The 21,492-nt window shown below is 40.6% G+C and overlaps 2 protein-coding genes across 2 annotated transcripts in view; both read left to right on the top strand.

Moving 5' to 3' along the window:
- Positions 1 to 1,407: 1,407 nt before the first annotated feature.
- si:ch211-195b11.3 (serine peptidase inhibitor Kazal type 1) lies at positions 1,408 to 6,926 on the top strand. The gene is made up of 4 exons (XM_020611310.1): positions 1,408 to 1,479; positions 4,038 to 4,135; positions 6,598 to 6,704; positions 6,805 to 6,926. The coding sequence occupies exons 1-4, from the start codon at positions 1,431 to 1,433 to the stop codon at positions 6,848 to 6,850; spliced, it is 300 nt and encodes a 99-aa protein (XP_020466966.1). The 5' UTR covers positions 1,408 to 1,430; the 3' UTR covers positions 6,851 to 6,926.
- A 931-nt stretch (positions 6,927 to 7,857) lies between these two features.
- LOC109966427 (storkhead-box protein 2-like) overlaps positions 7,858 to 21,492 on the top strand; it is a 64,420-nt gene continuing 50,785 nt past the window's right edge. Inside the window, exon 1 of the mRNA XM_020611251.1 lies at positions 7,858 to 8,903. Coding sequence (XP_020466907.1) covers positions 8,564 to 8,903 — 340 coding nt within the window. The 5' untranslated portion in view covers positions 7,858 to 8,563. The remainder of the gene's footprint in view (positions 8,904 to 21,492) is intronic.

Raw genomic sequence — 21,492 nt, 5'->3', positions numbered from 1 at the left:
ATAATAATGTGGGTGACTTTAAAATTTCATTTGGTATGAGTTTGATTTGAGATGCTTTCCCAGATTTAGCTCTTTTGATAGCTGTTTGCACTTTATTGTATGTAAGGTCTTTATTAAGATCCTCATTTATACAATAGTACTTTAAATATTTGATTCCCTACTACATTTTTCCTTAAACATACTATTTTATAAAACTCATCGTCAGAATCTAAAATCTCACTAGTATATAGACCTTTAAAGTCTCTCTCTCACTTATAAATTATCTTAGACAACTCTATCACAAGCCCTGCGATGGATTGGCGACCTGTCCAGGGTGTATCCCGCCTTCACCCCCCACACCAAAAACTGCTCAAACAGCCTCCTTTAATGGCAAGTTTTTGCAGTATGGAGTGATCCTCACATCCTCTGCTCTACCTCTGCTAAGCTCTGTGTGTGAGAGAGAGAGAGAGAGGAGACAGCTCCTCCCTCCTCTAAACAAAGACAACACTTCTCACCTGAACTCTATCACAAAAATTATCACCAGGGCCCAGTATTTCCATTGGCACTTTTCAAGTGCGTACTGGACCCAGTTTATTGATTTCAGATCAAAGTTTCTTAGGATTTGTTGTTTGAATTTTATTTAACAGTAAAACATCTTCTGTCCTCGTTGAAAGTGTCTTTTATAGAATCTGTATCTTTTATCACACTTGTGTTGACAATCCTTAAAAGCTTCCTAATATGTGTCCTTTTCCCTAGAATTAGGGGACATTTCAAAAATATATGCTCAGCTTTATGAATAGCCTGCCATAACTCTTTTAGTTCCTGGTTTTGTATTTGATAACCTTATTTCAGAATGCTTATTATCAATTTCTATTTCTTCACTAAACACTTTATAGAATCTACCGTACCAATTATCCAAATATTCCTGTTCTGTACTCCACCTGCCAGTGGTCATAATGTTATGGCTGATCGGTGTAGAATACAGTATACACTAGTATACTTTCCAATATATACACTATATACTATAATATACTATCACTACACTCCATACTAGTTAAAATATTTTGTCAAATGACTACTTACTTTATCTTACACTATTTTATTAGTTAAAGATGAGCTTTTGGTGCTCGCTTGTATACACATTACTGTTTGATGGTGATTGTGTCGGCTACAATATTTGCTTTAGTAAGCTAAAGCTGTGAATTAAGTGTAGACTTCTAGCCTGGACACTGTGCTCCTGCTTGCTGTAAAAATTGGATGTTTGTTCTTCCAGCCTGTTGACTTTTTGTAATCTTGTGACTCAGATGATGTACCGAATATTACCTGGTCTTTACAGACCAGCCAATCAGAAGACAGCGGACGTCACTTTGATGGGTCATGTATAAAATGAAAACACAATGTGTGAAACACACACCTGATGCCCACAGGAACACATCCACACACTGGATGTCATGAGGCTGCCTGTGCTGCTGTGTTGTGTCGTGCTGTTCTCAGTTTCTGGTGAGTTTATTAACAGGTTAAATAATGATCCTGCCGCAAAGCATTGTTCCTTTAAACAGTCAGCTGAAAATGAAAGTCTCCACTTGTTCTTGATGTTGCTTTCTTAAATAATGGGATTTTCTAGAAATGATACTGTGCAATAAAATGAGACAGGATAAAGCAGAGTCGTGTGTTATGGTCTACAGCAATGACAAAAATGAAAAATGTATTGAAAAAAGATGACAGTGTTACAGTGCTGGCAATTTGGGGTATACTATTTTAAAAGATCAAATTTGAGGACTTATTAAAAGACAGTAACTCACTAAGATGGATTTGTTAGATGGTGTATTGTTCTGAAACCATAATGTGACAGAATAATCTGTAGTCAAAGTTTAATACAGAGTTATAGTAACTTCTTTTTCATGTAAAATACAAAGAGAACTAACTGTGTCTCTGCATCTTCATGATTTAAGAAAGAGCTATCAAATGTGTTTTGGAACCATGGCAGGACATAACACCTTAGCTGTTGTTTTTTTAACTTGTAGTTCAGATGTTGCGTTCCCACGGCCATAAGAGGCAGGGCCCTGTACAGACAGGCAGGGTGGGGGGATAGGCTCTCACAACAGTTATTTATAAAAAATAAAAACAATATTAATAATATTGCATACACAGCTTTATTATAGGGACTGGAAAAAAAGACTGAAAGATTAGATATGGTTGATGAGTATAGTTTCACACAGGGGAGTCACAATACAAGTGGCTTTCCAATAAATTTACAGCCTATATCCTATGGCAATAGAATTTGTAAACAGCATATTACTAAAATGTAATGATGCTTAATGGCTGTCTTATCTGCTGTTGTCAGCTTTTGCCTATAAACTGTAACATGAATGTGAAATCCTAAAATTAGCCACTATGCTTCCCTGCCTACAGCTTACCGTTTCACTCTGAAATGACCCGCTTAGGGCAGGTCTTCTTACAGGGAACTAGTACACAGTAAAAGGTGAGCATTCTACAAACCTAACACCAATCTGGTGAAGACCTTGTCAGGCTTAGGATCCTACACACGCTTTCACCTAAGGTTGTTTGATGTTGCATATAGTGAGGGCTGAGAAAACAAGTATAACACCAAAGGACCAAACATTGGACTTACCACAGCCAAGCTGGATGATGATCACTGCAGAGGTATATGTTCTTTTTAAATTTGCAGTAAAAGCTGGTTTTACTGAAGGCTTTACAGGATTCTAAACAAGCAACAAGTTTTCATTCAATCCCAGTGGGTTTTTCTGGCACAGCGTTACGTGAGTTTTAATAATTGTAGAAAAGCAAAACAGACAAAAAGGAAATCAGTGCCATTTGTAAATTTGTTTTCTTTCTCAACTCTCCATCTATTGAAAGCAGTGTTTATATAAGTTCTTGATCTAAATCCAGTTTTCTTTGTGTTTCTTCCTTCTCTTCAAACATTTTTCTTTTCTTGCCTGTTCGCCCTTATTTTTCTTGTAGGTGTCTCAGCTAACACTAGAATCAGGAACTTGCTAGTGTGTGAGTCAGGCAAAGAAATGTCAATAAAACTGAAGCACGTTCATTTATTGATTGACAGCTGTGTGGTCTCACATCACCTTATTGATTGACAGCTGTGTGGTCTCACCCCTGACAATGGTCTTCTGTGGTTGGTTAGGGCAGAGACACACCAGGACGCACAGACTACAGCCAACGGCCGACTAGCACATACGTTCTGCACCTGCAAGACAGGAATAACTCTCCCTACCAGCAGGTGGCGGTATCTGTATTCACCATTCAGAAAGGGAAAGAAGAACAGGTACAATGCAGAAGTATAAGCTATAAACAAAACACCTCTTGTTCAAAACAGCTGCTGTTTAAACCCGCTTCTAATTGAAAATATTTCTGATAAGAAGCAAATGACACCGCTGTTCTCTGCCCTCAGTCTTTTGGTAGTGGAAGAAGAAAAGAAGTTGTGGATGCAAAAAACAGGGCCAAACTGCACTACATGGGTGAAATCATGGATACTACAGCAACAGGCTGAAGGGACTGTCCCCAACCTAAGGAGTGGTACACCCTGTCCTGTGCTTCTCATAACTGTCACCCGGCATAGCCTCCTGGGATGACACGGGCCATCCTGCTTTGTTTTTCCACTGTATTTCACATAGTGTTGTCTTTGTTTAGAGGAGGGAGGAGCTGTCTCCTCTCTCTCTCTCTCTCTCTCTCTCACACAAAGCTTAGCAGAGGTAGAGCAGAGGATGTGAGGATCACTCCATACTGCAAAAACTTGCCATTAAAGGAGGCTGTTTGAGCAGTTTTTGGTGTGGGGGGCTATTACTTATGTTGTGTTGAAAGTAGGACATTATAAAGTGATGCCTTGGTTCAAAGTTAGGTGTGGTTTGGGTGAGATCAGGGCTATGTTAAGGTTAGGTTAGGGTTAAGCAACTAGTGGTTATGGTTAAGGTTAGGGTAAATCTCCAAAGATTTAATGTAAGAATGTAATGTCCCTCAAAGTGATGAAAACACAATGTGTGTGTGTGTGTGTGTGTGTGTGTGTGTGTGTGTGTGTGTGTTTGTAGTCCTGTCCGAGGAGGATGACCTTGCGGCTCAGTTTCCGGACAGTGATAAGACGATGATGTCTGAGGCAAAGCAAGATGATGTTGCCAAAACAAGACAGGTGAGACTGCTGGAGCTAATCTGATTTTCCATTTTTATTTAAGTATTTACATTATTTAAGTAAGTGGATTGATTTTCAGAGTTTTCCAAAAACTGCTTTCACTGCTGCAGACTTCCCCAGCGCCATGTTTCAACTTATCAAGGTATTTTAAATTTTTGACCAAATTAAACCATCCATGAAACCTCATTTTGTCTTTCACACCCCCAAACCTATTTTTGGAGTGTATGCACATGTATGCCAGCCTGTTCTGTTGCCTTCAAAGTATTGTTCAACATTTTGGAAACTACACTTATTTGCTTCCTTTGCAACAGCAGACTGCTGAGATTGGCTCAGAAAGTACAATGTTCTACATGTTGACCGCCTCACTCAAAACGTAAACTTTTTTAAAAAACTAGAACAGTACATGTTTCTGCTTTGCTAAGAGAAAACCATGGTGCAAGCTGCAATACCAGTGTTGCTCATTGTGGCTTCATGTGGCTTGCCAAGCTTTAATCTATGGCTTGCATATCAGCAACTATTATATAATCCTGGGGCTAATACACATACTTCCTAAAACACTCAAAACCACTATACCACAGATGAGGGCAGTATGTACTACAAACATGGGACCTACCCAAGCCACTCCTGGGGTGATACTTTTGGAAGCCCTCTGGAGTGCCATATTGGCAGTTGTGCTGTTGGGCGAGAAAATGAACAGTGGTGTAGTATAATTAAGCATTAAAATAAATGTTAGCATAGAGCTCTGGCATGGCAGAGGCTACTCCACTGAAGACACCATCACACTTAAAGGCAGATGTCTAGAATGTCTGGGGAAAAAAACGAACTGAATCAATACTGAATTGAATCTGAAATCGACTTGAACTGGGAGTTGTGAATTGGAATTGAATCTATTCAGGAAAGCAGTGGTGATTCCCAGCCCTAGTGCACAGTATCATAGACAGAAGTGTGCATCTTGGCTGTATTCACACAGCGGTGTGGCTGTGTTTACTCGTGTTTAGGAATGTAACCACAGTGAAATTTACAGAATAACATTTCATTTCTCTGATTCACTTTATTCTCGCTGACACCACTCTCTCTCCTCATTCTCGCTCTCCCTCTCTTGGACCTCCAACCCCCCCATTTCACCTTGTCCCATTTATACACAAGGTGGGCGAACCCGTCTCAGCAGAAATGCTACCCCGCTCTTATTTTGATACACTTTTTTTGTTTGTTTTACCTGCCAACCTATTACTATATTTTCTTTTTGTGTAGCTCTCCCACCTTAGGTTCTTGTGGTTTTATGGTTTTTGTGTTATACTATTAGAGACTTTATCTTTAAGAGAGGCCTGTTTAATTCACACCCTCTTACTAGTTTTAGAATTGCCTCTTTCTGTTCCCTTGTATGTTTAGTATTTAGCCAGTGTAATGTTTTATGTTACACTCTTGTTTGTCCACCTTGTTTCCAGCAATAGTGTTCCTCTCTTTAGTTGAAGTCACTGTTGTTTTGAAAAAGGCCTTGTGTTTGTTTTCTTGGCTCCAACTGTTAATCTATATTGAGGTCCTAAATATGAATTTATACCAAACCATCCCAGTGAGTGATAGGCAGACAGACTGACTGCTGGTGGTCAAATGAATAAAAAAAGAAGGGGACATCATTAACTGAGGAAATTTTTAGAAAATTTGACGGATGATTTATTTGACCTCCACAGATTAAACTCCTGTGTTTAACCAAGTGATTCCATATATATCCATTTTGATTTCAAGTGGCTTTTCCAAACCATGTACTCAAACTTATGTTTATTGGTGCTTCTGGTGTGTTCATAGTTTTTGAACATAAAAACATAAAGTGAGAGTAAAAGGAGAGATTCTTTTTCACTGAGTGTCCATAGTGGCTAACATGGAAAAACGCCATAGACCACTGAATGATACCTTCTCCACTAAAGGCTATGGACATGTCCTGTAGGCGTATGTCTCAAGCCCTAAAGCTACACCATTTAGTGCTTAGCAATAATGCATAGTTTATGGATGGCTCTAAAATGTCTCCAAATGAGTTAATATAATATAATAATATAAGCATATAATGTATAGAACTCTTAGGGTTACCACTGGAATCAAGAAGAGGTCAACAAACATTACTGTTTTAAAGTATCTGCACTGGGTTTGAGTTAGTTTTAGCATAATCTTTTTGATTCCTGTACTCATTTAAAATGCTCTCATCAATAACCGTGTGACTGCCTGTACTTGTGTCCAGCCTGCCTGTGAGAAATATGGAAGAGCATGCACCAAGCAATATGATCCAGTATGCGGCAGTGATGGAAAGACCTACGGTAATGAGTGTGAGAATCAAGAAGAGGTCAACACACATTACTGTTTTAAAGTATCTGCACTAGGTTCGAGTTAGTTTTAGCATAATCTTTTTGATTCCTGTACTCATTTAAAATGCTCTCATCAATAACCGTGTGACTGCCTGTACTTGTGTCCAGCCTGCCTGTGAGAAATATGGAAGCGTATGCACCAAGCACTATGATCCAGTATGCGGCAGTGATGGAAATACCTACGTTAATGAGCGTCATCTGTGCCAGTGGAACAGGCATGTAAACACATATAAACTCATACTGATGCATACAGAACATGTGGGCACACAAAAACCACCAATGCTCTAATGCCATGTACTTTTTTCTCCCCTACAGAAAAGGAAAGAATGTGGCAGTGGTACACAAAGGGCCATGTCCTTAGCGCCACTAACTGTGGTGCACAGTGATACACTTCTGGCTGTAATTCCTTGTATCTCTCCTTTTCAATAAAATTACACATTGCAAAGTCTCCTGTTTTATCATTTAGTAGCAAACGCCCCACTGTTTAGAACCATCAGTCAATAAGATATTGTCTATAATTTAATTAATGCAAATAACTTTTGTTTTATTCTTCCACGCGAGCTTGTGAGTTCATATTGTCATAATTAAATATTACATTAACAGATTGCCAACTTTGATTGCTATATTACAATGTTATATTACAGTGACCATTACTTCTGTTTGCTAATTTTGAGAATATTTTAATCTACGAATGACCAGTAATATAAACCGTATGACCATACAGTACGTACCTGCCCGTACGACCACTATAGTTGTTGGTAAATATGCACGTAGTTGGTTTGTATGGGTTTCATTCTGACTGGAAGCACACCCATGGATGTATTGCTATGCAAATACAACAATGTGACGTCATTCCATTCCATTCCAACTTTATTTATAAAGCACTAAAACAACCAGGGTGAATCAAAGTGCTGTACAGTGTAAATAAGAACATACATGTCATATATATGCAAAGTGGCCTGTGGTGTCACTTATTGACATTTAGTGACTTTTCTAGGGGTGGTTTAGCTACTCTTCATTGAAAATAGTTTGCAACCCTCCAGGTCGTGAACGACGGCAAACTGTCGGGTATCAGTTTGTAGTCTGTCATATCCCTCGTTCAAGAATGTATGACTCTATAATCGTGTAATCTGACACATTTACCACTGTATCTGACAAAAAGAAATCATGTAGTCTGAACCAGGCATAAAGGTTTACTTGCACGATTACAGTCTTTGTCTTTGCAGTACCTGCAGTTTTCAGAAAAGGTATGAGAGTGGTGTGTTTTGAACGGAGGCAACATTCATTTATTTCATCAACTCACTACGTTTTACTGTACCTCGAAAAATGTAAAGGAACAATGTTTACTACAATGGCTCTTATCTCTGTCGGCAGCTTGTAAATGTAGGTTTTAATTTGAAAGTTTGTCCGGAAGTGTTGCAGTTACCACTCCAAGAAGCAGCCATCCTCACTACCTGGATGAGGTAGTCCTGCATTTTTTTGTATTCTCGTGTACCGTACCGCAGCGTGCCAGGAGATAGTGTTCCGCGGTTGCAGACATTTTGCCTCCTCGTTAACAGTGAAGGGTAGTAAAAACGAAAAAGATACCGGGCTGCTGCCTGGCGACGAAAGAGAGGGGAGGGAGGCGGGGGGCTGGCCGCATCTGTTGCCTGGGTGAATGAACACGTTAGCATCCAGCTAGCTGTTTACAACCCCAGGTACCCAACGAATAACAACGAGGTTTACACCGAAATCACGAATGTCAGCACTCTTTTGTGGTGGGCAGCGCTCCACGAGACTCTGCGGTAAATACCGAATCCGGTCACGGTGCGATATATTACGTGCAGAGAAGAAGACTGACCTTAAATGTGGTCGAATGGGTTTCATGTAAGGTTCGGGGGCTAACGGGAGCTAGCAGAATAGCTTCATGGCAACACAGTAGTGGGCTGTACGCGTGCTACAAGCTAAGCTTGTAGCTACAGATCCTGCTAGCTAACATGGACGGGTTGATTTACCTTAACCCCGGTGGATTCTCAGATCGGTAAATACAATGATCAAACTGTTTTCGACAGACAGCTAGAAGGCCGACGCGACAATGGAGTCTTTCCTGCAGATAGCTCCCCACTCCCTGGCTATAGTGCTGTCCAGGGTTGGGGCTGGAGAGGCGGCGGTGGCTGCCGGGGTGTCAGAGAGCGACGAGCTTCCGAGACACCACACCGGCTATGAGATTTTTGCCGATTTCAAAGCAGAAAATACCCAGCACCATGTGTGGAATCAACGGATTACCGAGGCAGTGTCCGAGATCTTCTTCCTGGGCTGGATAGACGAACATGTACTGCTGATACAGGGGAAGGAGGACCACCTAGAGGTGCTGAGGGAGGGATGGATGCGGAGGTCCCTCAATCCTCCTCGGGGATTCAGCATCAAATACCTGGGTAAGGCCTCTACACTCGCCCCTTTGCTTATAGGCCTACTCATTTTCCTGAACTTGTGTGTGCTTTTATGTTTACTATGAGCCCATTACTAAGCTTTTTCCATCCAAGCATTGATGCCGACCATCGTCATTATCACAGCTGGCGACTATTTCTCTGTTGCATCTAGATTAAATTCTGCAACTGATGAATCAGAAATTTCAAGAGGCAGCTGCATCATAACAAGATTATAACAGTTTTAAAATCACAGAGGTGATTGGAAATATTGCCGTCTCTAATTTGTAACACTTAATAAGTCAGGTCAAGATTTTTATTTGCCATATATGCATAAACAGTCTAGGCATATAGGAATTCTTGTGCAGCTCCCCTTTGGAGTCAGGGAAGGAGTCAAAAGCCATAAACAACACTTAGTCTTAAAATAAAAAGTTACATAAAGGCAACAAAGCATTAAAACAGCAATACACAAAATAGGATAATAGTATTTTCCCAGTGAACTTCAAACATCACACTTAGTAATTCACATGCTGGAGTTGGATTTGTCATTACGCTTGGTGACATACATGGCAAATAAAAATCTTGACTTGACTTAATGTGGTTTAGTTGCTGCTTTCCTACATTTTGTTTGTAGCACTTTTTATGCCTGAAAACATAGTAGTAGCTCAGAACTAGACTAACAGGGGCACAAAGCTTTGTGGCAGGCATGTGCACAGATAGATTCCAGGTGGTGCTCAAGCCCCTTTTCACTCTGACTTGATTGGTGCCCGTTTTACAGTTTTTGCTGTCTGAAGTGGACCCCTTTCGGCCAGGAACACAAAGTTCAAATAGCGTTGACATCAGACCAATGGTTGCTGGGTATATAGGAGTTTCCTTATAATACAGGATCATCCAGGTTTCAATATGTCTAATTTTGTCCTGTATTTTTGTGCACCATGGTGAAATCAGCATAATATTAATTAAAACCAAAGCTGTTATGAATATCTGAGAGTTCAGAGAGATACGGTCTCATGTGGGGCCGCTGTGGACTGCCGCCCACTGTGTGGCTCATGTCCCCCACTGCTGTCTCCCTAAGTACAGTTTAAATCTGCTCTGTTCTTCTGCTTACTTTTTATGTGGAGGTATTGTTACTGTCATTCAACACTGAGACAGCAGCAGTGCTGCTGCTGACTTGCTTTAAATGAATAATACAGTCAGTACTCAGAGTGCAAACCTCTGACAAGGGGCAACTCATTTTCCCCATAATGCTATAAAAGGAATATTCCCATGATAGTTTGACCCTATGATGACAATGTGATAGATTGGCCATGAAAACCCACTGCTGGCATTTGAAATGACACTGATACCATTATTAGTTTGGAAGTTATTCAAGAAAATCGATGGACATCACATACATCTACTTGTTGGTCTGGGATAAAACGGGGACTTCACTGAGTGAACCACGGGCAAAGCAGCGAAGACGCCACATTTCTGCAAGTTTGTGTTCTGCTTCTTCAACAGCTGTTTGATAAACTGCTCACACAGTCTCTGTTACTGGCTGATTGCTGCACTGTGGAGTGTTCCTTCATGACCTCTGCTCAGTTGTGAGTGTGAGGAGTGCAGCCCCTCTCTACACTAGACAGAGACCAACACAGCACAAAATACAATGGAAAAGCAAAGCAGGATGGTCCATGTCTATCTGTGAGGTTATGCCAGATGACAGTTAAGGGAAGCACGGTTCTAGCTTGTTAGGTTCCAGCAGTGGAAATGCAGATACAGTATAATGTGCAGCTAGAACACCGGTGTCCTCGCTGACAGAAAGCTGTGCTCTGAACGAGATTGGTCAGATACCAGCTTTCATATCTCCGACAATGTCAGAACAAATTTTTTAATTAGCATTACTTGGATAGACTGACCACATGTTTGCAATCTAAGTGGTTACTTTGCCTCCTGATAAAAAAGTAAAAACTTAATAAAACTGCACAATACCATTCCTGAGTGAAAATGTTAACAGCTTTGAGTCTGGCTCAGAATCTCTGCCATCAGGATCTTGCCTGGTTGTCGCTGAATAGAATAGATCTTTTCCCAGCTGTTGGGCTGTCTTTGTGCTGGCCTCTTTCAGTCCCTGTCTCACACATTGGGGTGTACTGAGTGACGGTACTCTGTTTTCATTGACAACGAATGGGCAGCTGTCACTAAACCCAGGGATTTGCTCGGCGTACTCAGCAGTGCAGCTGCACACTTTGGCCACTATGAGCCTTACATACAGTCTTTACAGCCTTGTTATGTTTAAAATTGTGCACTTGCAAACTATTCTAATTAACATAACCAAGGATTTTGTAGGAGGTAAAAGCGCTAAATCAAATTATAAGTTTGGAAATGTTTCAGTTTTTGGTGGAATTGTCAGAAATGTATAAATTCAATTATGTTTATTATTATTTAGGTCATAGTTAAGGTTAACGGTGGTGTTGTACTGACTACATAATATTCAGAGGTGTCTATATTTTAGTCCTCCCCACCTACATACGTGAGAGGGTCAAAATATTAGGAACACCTTTGAATATAATGTAGTCAAGTACAACACCACCTTTAACTATGACCTCAATAATAAACATATAGTTGAATTTATACATTTATGACTTTTTCTTCTTTCGGCTGTTCCCGTTAGGGGTCGCCACAGCGATGAAGCCTCAGTTCTGAACAGAACTGATGAAGCCTCTTGGATGAGTGGTGAAACGTCTTTGATCTAGAAATCTAAGTCCAGTTGATTTTTCTAAGGTTTTTTCAGTTTACTATGACCTGGATGACTGAGAATCTGCACATTCATGTCCTCTTTTAGCACATCCATATATCTTCTCTTTGGCCTTCCTCTTGACCTCTTGCCTGGCAGCTCCGTCTCCAACATCCTTGTACCAATATAACCACTATCCCTCCTCTGCACATGTAGGTCAACAGCACTGGTGGCGGTCATTGTTAACCCGGGCCTCGACTGATCCGGTATGGAATTCGCACTGATGATTCACATGTTTAAATTTGGCATGTTTTTACGCCGGATGCCCTTCGTGACGCAACCCTCTCTATTTAGCCGGGCTTGGGACCGGCACAGAAGTCACTGGCTTGCAACCCCTGTGGCTAGATTTTATACATTTATGACTGTTTAACCAAAAACTGAAACATTTTGAGCTTCATAAACACAGACATTAAGGTGGAAGTGTTGCATTGAATTGCACACAGTTGTACAGGTGTGCCTAATAAAGTGACTTTGAGTGTATATCGACTGCAAGTTGCAGTGTTTCCAATAAAATTTGATTCTATTTGGTAACTGGTATCATGGTAGCTGATGGCGGTGGGAGTGGGGTGAATGACCTTCCTGTGTTGCCGACAACTTCGCAGTTGGAAGGCGGTCCAAAGCAAGGCACAGGCTAATACTTGTTACTCTGTGAAGCTGTTTTCAGATAGGAAGCGGTATGCATTGTGTTTGCCATGGGGGGTGACCGCTGTACAGGGGAGGAGGGCTCACACCAGCCAAACATATTTCTTACCGACCAAAATAATAAATTCCCTTTTTTTTTCATCACATACACATTTGCTTCAGGATTTCATTGCAATAATAATCAAATCAAATCAAATTTATTTATATAGCACTTTAAAAACAACATCCAGTTGATCAAAGTACTTTACATAGAATAAAATTGCGATAAATAACTAAAATAAAATAGATTCAGTGGAAAAAAATAAAACAATAACTCAGACACACAGATGACACATGTTCAATAAATTAGATTAAAAGGAAAACATCAGGCCCTGCTGTGCATTACAAGCCAAGGCAAATAAATATGTTTTAAGCAATGATTTAAAAGTAATGAGGTCAGTAGCTGATCTAACATTAAAAGGTAGACTATTCCACAATTTAGGGGCTGCAACAGTAAAAGCACGGTCACCCCAACGTTTATATCTGGTCCTAGGAATGTCTAAAAGAAACAGGCTGGAAGATCTGAGGGATCTTGTAGGTTTGTGCCAATGCACTAATTCAGTGAGATAAGATGGTGCCAAACCATTAAGAGCCTTAAAAACAAGAATCAACAGTTTAAAATCAATTCTAAAACGGACTGGAAGCCAGTGGAGTGAGGCCAGTACCGGGGTTATATGCTCATAGTTTCTGGTACTTGTCATAAGACGAGCAGCAGTGTTTTGAACCATCTGAAGACGAGAGAGGGAGGACTGGTTAACACCATGGTATAGAGCAGGGGTGTCAAATGTACGGCCTGCGGGCTGGAACCGGCCCGTCAAGGGGTTCAATCCGGCCCGCAGGATAAATCTGAAAGTGAAAAAATGCAATGAGACATGAACTAGAATAATTTTTTAATAAACTGCTATTCCTAAATTGTCTGCACTGTTTTAGACATGGAGCAGCTGAAGGAAGAAGAAGAAAAAGACAAAACAATGCTGAGATAGACACAGCTAATGTTCAGTGATTACTACGATACATCTGCTTACTTTTGTACTCGCCTTCACACCCTCATTAGCCAAAATGTCTTTGTCTAAAAGGAGAAAAGTGGATACCGAGCGTAGAGTTTTCCAAGAAAAATGGACCGCTTCCTATTTATTCAGAGGTGAACGGGAAACCTGGGTGCTTGGTGTGTATGCAACATGTTTCGGTGTTCAAGGAACATAATATTCGGCGCCACTATGAGACTCAGCATGGCGAAAAATACAACAGCCTGCAAGGACAACTGAGAAGAGAGAAGATAAAACAGCAGTCTGTTTTCACTCAGAGCCGAGAGGTCAGTGATGCAGCAGTAAAAGCCAGCTACATACAGTAATTGCTAGCATCAAAGCCATATTGCAAAAGTGAGTTCATCAAAACATGCATGCTGAAGGCTGCAGAACTCGTATGTCCCGAGAAGCGACAAGCTTTTGCCAACATCAGCATGATGAGGAATACTATTGCAGAGAGGATTTCGGAACTATCTGCAGATTTGGACAGCCAACTGAAACACAAAGCTAGGTCATTTATTGCATTTTCTGTCGCAATTGAAGAGAGCACTGACATTAGAGACGTTACTCAACTGGCTATATTTATTCATGGAGTTGATGAGACATTGGCCGTCACAGAGGAGTTCTTTGAGTTGGTGCCTATGATGGACACCACAACAGCAGAGGACATTTTCAGCTCTCTTGTTTGTGCGCTGGACAGAGTCGGAGTAGACTGGTCGCGTGCTGTCAGCTTGGCTACAGATGGCGCGCGCCATCAATAATCGGGGAAAAAAGCAGGTGTTGTGACAAAATTCAGAGAGAAAGTACAAGCCGCGAATGGAGGAGATGCTTTTTTGGACATTCCACTGTATTTTGCACCAGGAGGCATTGTGTTGCAAGGCATTAAAAATGGATCACGTCATGGAGGTGGTTGTCCGAACTGTTCATTTTATCCGAGCCAGAGGTCTGAATCATTGTCTGTTTGACTGCCTTCTTGGTGACAATAACATTACCCGTGGCCTGCCATACCACACTGAAGTAAGATGGTTAAGCCGAGGCGCTGTGCTGAAGCGTTTCTTTGAGCTACAAGAGGAAATTGGACAGTTTATGGAGACAAAAGGAAAACCAGTGATGGAATTGGAATCTCCAGAATGGCTGCAGGACCTTGCATATATGGTGGATATTATAGAGCACCTCAATACAGTGATCCCTCGCCATATCGCGGTTCGGCTATCGCGGACTTGATATATCGCGGGTTTTCAAATATATTATATGTAAAATATTACCGCGGGTTTTCCGAGGAGGTACGTCCTAATTTTTTTTTTTAATTCTATTAAAAATGGCAATTTCGTGTCATAAATTAATATTGTAAATTAAATTAATAAACAAAAGAAGGACGAAGTTATGTGAGTGTCGGCCGCCATGACGGCATCAGTGAATCCATACGGAAGACGGCAAGTGTTACAGTTAATACGACGGCGAAGAGGGTGGTAACTTCCCATAATAAGTACATTGTGAGGATGGAATCGGCATGGATTTTCATGCCCTACTTCGCGGATTTTCGCCTATCGCGGGGGTGTCTGGAACCTAACCCCCGCGAACATTCTGAAACTGGCTGCTACTCAGGACATGACGCCTGACACTGATGCACTTGTGCAGGCTAAAAGATGCCAAGTTTGAGGAGCAAAAACAAAGTAGTCTAAACTAGACTGATTCTTGTAAAATACTCACTCAAAAAATACAGTTCTGTAAAAATGAATCATTGCTTTAATAATAGTTAAAAATTGTGCAATTTAAAGTTAGTCACCAGCTTCACTACAAAAGAGTTTGGTCATAAATTTTATGTATGTTTCATGTATAAATCTTATATTTACAGGCCAGGTGATTACTTGCTTTCTTATACATTTAAAATGGCCACCACTTTGGTTTGTAAGATGTGGGGAGTCAATTTAAGTTTTGAGAATTATTACATGTGGAAAATGGAGTAAAAATATCTTGATATATATCTTGATAAGTTGATTTAATCTTAAAGTGCAATAGGCTACCATATCTTTCAGTTCTAAATACCTGTGACTTAAAGTTTTGTGCCTTTGTCCAATCACTGTGATCAGTTGTAATGCACACATGTAAATGATAAACTGAACCAAATGGTACATTTTTCTTGAGAAATCTAAGTTGTTCATAACATGTTTTGTAAAATGATAGTTCATTAAATATAAAAATATCCTAATGTGATTGTACTTCTCTCCACTAAAACAAAGGGGAAAACATGAATTTATTGTTATTTATAGCTATGGTGATGGAGCTATGCCATGATTTTAATGGTCCGGCCGACTTGACATCAAATTAGGCTGTATGCGGCCCCTGAACTAAAATGAGTTTGACACCCCTGGTATAGAGCATTGCAATAGTCAAGGCAGGAGCTAATAAAAGCATGGATTACAGTCTCAAAATCATTAAAAGAAAGGAATGACTTGACTTTACTTAACAACCTGAGGTGGAAGAAGCTAGGTAAGGTATTATGTTGAACACAAATATAAAGAGGTAATATTTGAAGCAAAATTATTTTAATAGGCTATATCAATCAGCAGATAATAGGTTTATTAATCCATTTTTGAAATAAAATCTAAAAGCCACAACTCAAGATGTCTTGATTGCAAAATTAAGGGTCAAACAAAGGTAGATGTGAAGTTTTGTAAACCCATTTGAACCAGCTTAAAGCTCCTCCTGAGACTCTTCACTCTGTATCATACTCACCCTCTTCTTTGCACGGTCCATGAATTCTGGTCTCCTCTCTGTCAGTCTGGTGCATGTACACGCATGTACCCGTGTTCTGTGTTGACCTGCTGCTCCTTTGCCTCTTAATGGCTATGGTTATGGTCAGATGAGTAGTTAGACAGATTTGTACAATAAGTGTCACACTGTGTCTACACCAATAACATTTCAGCCATGTTTCTGAGACACGTGTGTCCGATATGCTCCTATTTTAATTAATTCATCTGACTACACTGCCCGTTTTTCAGCTCGCGTATCACTCAAGCTTTACACGTGTAACTGCGTCTTAAAGCACATTTTTACTCTTGTTTCAGAAAGCCAATCAGAGTTAGAGTAGGGGCGGGTTTTCACAGAATACGTGTGTGTGTGTGTGTGTGTGTGTGTGTGTCTTAAACTCTGACACAGACAGAAGCAGGGCACCCACAGTAGAGGCTTTCATGTTTTTATTCAGTGACCATTGTGCTACACATTTCCCTGCCAGTGTGGCGGGAAGTCTTCTGGGATTTACTCACCAAATGGAAAATTTACCTGCATTTGGCACCTGGTGGGTGTTAATTTCGAACCCTCCCTGTTTGTGTGTGTGTTGGGATTTTCTGCTCTGATTAAAAAGAAGAAAGGCAAGAGTGCCTTTTTCCCCCATCTCCACAGGCACGCACACACACACACACACACACACACACACACACACACACACACACACACACACACACACACACACACACAGAGACAACCTCGACACACACATACACAGAGACAACCTCGACACTTGTGTAATCACCTTGTATTCTAAAGCTGTGTCTGGCATTTGTAACTCGCTTGATGTTTGCTATCCAGTTAATGCCATTACTCTTCAGCTAATGCTTTTGCTGTTTGGTTAATGCTTTGGATTGTTATAAACCCCATTATAGCATGATCAGTGGTATTTACTGTGGTTTTTGCTAATCCTACTTGAAGCTAACCTCGACCATCGAAAAGAACTCCAGAATACCTTCAGTTTACTTCCTTACCATTCTCTTGGTTTTGAGACTAGTTGTAATATATTTATATCTAAGCTATAAACTGATATACACTTATACACTGATAATTAAAAAAAGATTTATTTTATAGTTTAATTATTAATTAAAATTCCATGTTTGTGGTTAATTATTTCACAAGACTGACTTTTTTGAGACTGATAGTAGTTGAGACAGATTTGTCTAATTGATTTGAATGCATTCTGGTGGCACCTACAGTTTATTAATCTTTAAGATAAGGCATTTATAATTATACCTACATTGCCATAGGTTCACTTATTTTTGTGTGGCCTGTAACATTGCTTGTATTTTTTTACATTTCTGTAAATGAAGTACACATAATTTGCTATCGCAGTTTCTCTTTCCTACGCACCATTGGATCCACTGACAACTTTGTTTGAAACTCAGACAGATTTAGGAATTATAAGGAGAGTCGTTTTCTGCTATTTCTAAGAGTGTTTATGGACAATTATTTGTAGTGGACATAAGAGTCAATGAAATTCTCTGAAACTCAGTCACACTGAATCTAATCTGTGTATCGTGTTTTGGTATTCAGATCTGACTGATTTGGGGCTGATGTTTTGACACAAATTATGGCAATTGCTGGTAATCAGTGTTATTCACTGCACCTGTTTGTGGTCATAATGTTATGGCTGATTGGTGTATGTACCATGGTAAAACACAGCAAATAAAAACTGGGCACTAATGGATTTAAAGTAACCTACAGTACCATCCATCCATTGTCTACACCGCTTATTCCTGAATAGGGTCATGGGGGGGCTGGAGCCAATCCTAGCTGACATTGGGCGAGAGGTGGGGTACACCGTAGACAGGTCGCCAGTCTGTCACAGGGCTGACACTTAGAGGCAGACAACCACACACCCCGCATTCACTCCTTTGGACTGTGGGAGGAAGCCTGAGTAACCGGAGAGAATCCACACAAGAACAGGGAGAAGATACAAACTCCGCACAGAAAGACTCTTAGTTGGCCCGGGCTCAAACCTGGAGCCTTACTGTAAGGTCACAGCACTAATTACTGTGCTGCTGTGTTTGTTTGCCTGTGATAGACTGGCGACCTGTCCAGGGTGTACCCTGCCTCTCGCCCAGTGTCAGCTGGGATACGATCCAGCACCCCTGTGAGCCTATTCAGGAATAAGCAGTATAGATAATGGATGGATGTAGCACCCCCATAGTATCGACAAAGCATGAAACTCTATGGGTAGACAGAGACATCTGTTTTGATCAAATATTGGATGAGATATATGACTTCCTTGCAGAGGTATAATGTTTCAAACATAAAGCCCGACTGTAGCCAGCCTTACTAGATTGCTAATAATATATTAGAAGAGTTGGATTTCTGCGACTGACAGTGTTTTGTTAAAAAAAACAAACATGGAGAGGAGGACCTGTTCACAGAAGGTTCAAGGCTGTCGTGTTTTTGTGTGGGAGAAATAAAGTGGGGCACAGAGGGACTGAGCATATACAGTACATGCACTATGCACGGCACTACACTGAAATAAGATTTAGCTTATTTTATTATTTTATATCAATATGTTAGCTTGCATGTTGGCACAAGAGAACGTATTCACATCCTTTACTGAAGTAAAAGTACTAATACCACACTGTAAAAGTACAGTTTCAATTAAGTCTTGCATTGAAAATATTAAGTAAAATTATCTAAGTCACTTATTGCAAAAATGTACCTAAAGTATTAAAAATAGAAGCAATAAATAAGTAGGTCAAGTTTATGTATACTTTGATCTGGGTTTTAAACTTGCTCAGTGGCTGAGCTCTTGTTGCTTGGTTTATAGATGATGTGCTGAAGGCTTACAGTAGTGAGTTTGTGCTGCAGACCACTCGCTAACGACATATCACTGACTAGAAACACTATCTTGCCTCTGTTGCAGTGAGTGTTGCAGCATGTGGTCAGTGTGATGTTGTCTAGAGTCAACCTTAGAACCCTGTGCTGACTGACAGGCTCATGGACATGGAGTTGCTGGTTGACTGACACAATCTCTGCCTTACCCTGTTCCTTCTCTACCTCCCCTCTGCCTCCCATCTCGCCGCTCCCACAACAACACAGTGAGCAATAGAGTGAGTGCAGACAGGCAACAGCAGGCAGAAAGAGAGAGGCGAATGGGTAAAAGAGAAGACAAAGGAGAAGCAGAGGCATTGCTTGTTTCACTCTGGATTAACTTTTTATCCTGACTAAATGTAGCTTTTTTTGTGGATTTTTCTCTTTTACACATCTTCCATCACCCCTTTGCTCAGCTGTGCACATTGTCACACACACACACACACTTTTTCCCCAGAGGATTAACATTTGGTTTGTGTGAATGGGGTCCTGGAGAAATGACCATGGGTGGATTGCAGTAGAAGGGAGAATTGTGTCAGGTTTTCCCATGGAGATTATGTTGGTCTGTCAGCTGAGTATACTCTTTTCTCTCGCTTTCTTTTGTATTAGCACCCCCTCCTTCTCTTCCTCCTTCCTTTTTTCCTACTGTTTTCTCCACAGGCTTTTGCCTGTCTGGCAGGGATCCAGGCTTGTCTTTTTACCCCCTCTCCCCCCTCAGTGACCACCTCTGACTGACTGAAACAACCCAGTCCCCTCAACCCTCATGCATCTGCTAAAGATAAGACGTAACAAATCTGACACTGGGAAAAGACACCAGGCTAGGCTAACAGCTAGCCACTGGAGCAGTAATCCCTCAGCTTGTCATTGCTAAATGTATGTTTGTTGTATGTGTGTCAGTGTGTGTGTGAATCCAGACATCACCACAGGAGCACTAGCTGACAAATCAGTAGTTGTTCCATGGTGATTTTGGTTTGATCTGTGAAAGAGCACGAGGAAGGAGAGGTGTGTATGTAGAGTTGGAGGTAACATGCCCACAACATTTGCTACCCTGACTCTTCTCCTGGACCATTTTGTGGACTTTTTGCTCATGTTCATTTTGATGTGACAATGAGGGAGTCTGGTCCACCGTGGAATGGGAATTCTTTATTTCATAACATGGTGGTTGTTAGAGTTGTTTTAGTTGAATTATTAATCCAAATGCTACACACTGGAATTTAAATGAGGAACTGGGAACTTGCAGCCTTGGGTCAACCATTTGATCCAAATATTCAGAGGTTTGCTTGTGGGAGACCAATTTGGACTTTAATCTAGATTTACTGTCCTCCTGTTGTCTGCCAGCTGATGTGGTGAAGATGAAGAAGACTAACAGTAGCACATTGAGGAGGGCATGGTCCAGGTCAGACTTGCGACCAACAGCCTCTGTAGATCCTCGCAGGAGCCGCTGCTTTCACAGTGTGAAGGACTACACAATCAACAAACACAGAAAAAGGAATCTCTATCCTCCACAGTATCTGTGTCAGAGTTCCCCTGCTTACATTCACAAAGGTGCTGTACACCAACAGATACAGAAACACTACCATAAGCTGAGAGTGAGTTTGTGTGGCTTGACTGGGAAAGGTGTAGTGGGAACTGTTTGGGAGCTCTGATACACTGCCTGCAAATCAACAAAGAGCTCACTATTTACAGATATAGGCATTAAAGGTGTCATATTTTTTCATTGTGTGATGTTTGCGGTGCCCTGACGGTGGCATCAGTAATGCAGTCTTTCTAACTCTTCACCAATCCAGCCTGCATTTCTCCTTTCTGCCACCAGGTATTGCAATTCCTGGTATATTGTTTGTGGATGCACAAACAGCATAGTAGGCTCCTGAATTGTCTGACCATATAGGTATAGGTACTACACCACATACATAATTACAATCTATTACACTGGGCTTTACATATCTAGTCAAAGATCTATTATTAAACATGGTTAACACAGCACCATAGGTCACAGAAACAGTATTAAGTATGCTATTACAATGAAAAGATAACTTCTTTGTGAACACTCAGTTAAAATGCAGTTTATCACACAGCTGCTGTCATAACCCTGTACTTATGTTGACTTTGACAATTTGGCAGACATAAAATTGTCTGTAGATTAAAAATGCTGTCAATTCGCCTACATTATAACACAGAGAGGGAAAGAATGGAGTTTTAACAGCTATGTAAGGTTACCACTGCACTGTCTTTTTAAAAAAAACACCAAATTACTATTTGATAGCCTAATTGTTCAGTCACACTGTCTCCTAAAATGTTTTTATGCAACTCGACTGCAAATGCAGATACCTTTTATAGGGAAAGTAGCCTATTTGATTGTCACATTGTTTTACGTCCGACAAACTGCAACTGCAAATATATGATACATATCAGTAAAATATTCCCAGACAACATTTTAATTCTGCCAAAATATCTTCCAGCACAATAACCAATTTTCTGACTACAGCATTATTTAAAGTTT

Source organism: Monopterus albus, unplaced genomic scaffold (assembly GCF_001952655.1).
Source record: "Monopterus albus unplaced genomic scaffold, M_albus_1.0 scaffold111.1, whole genome shotgun sequence".
Lineage (NCBI taxonomy): Eukaryota > Metazoa > Chordata > Actinopteri > Synbranchiformes > Synbranchidae > Monopterus > Monopterus albus.
The sequence above is the reverse complement of the archived record's forward strand: the minus strand, read 5'-3'. Positions and strand labels throughout refer to the sequence as shown.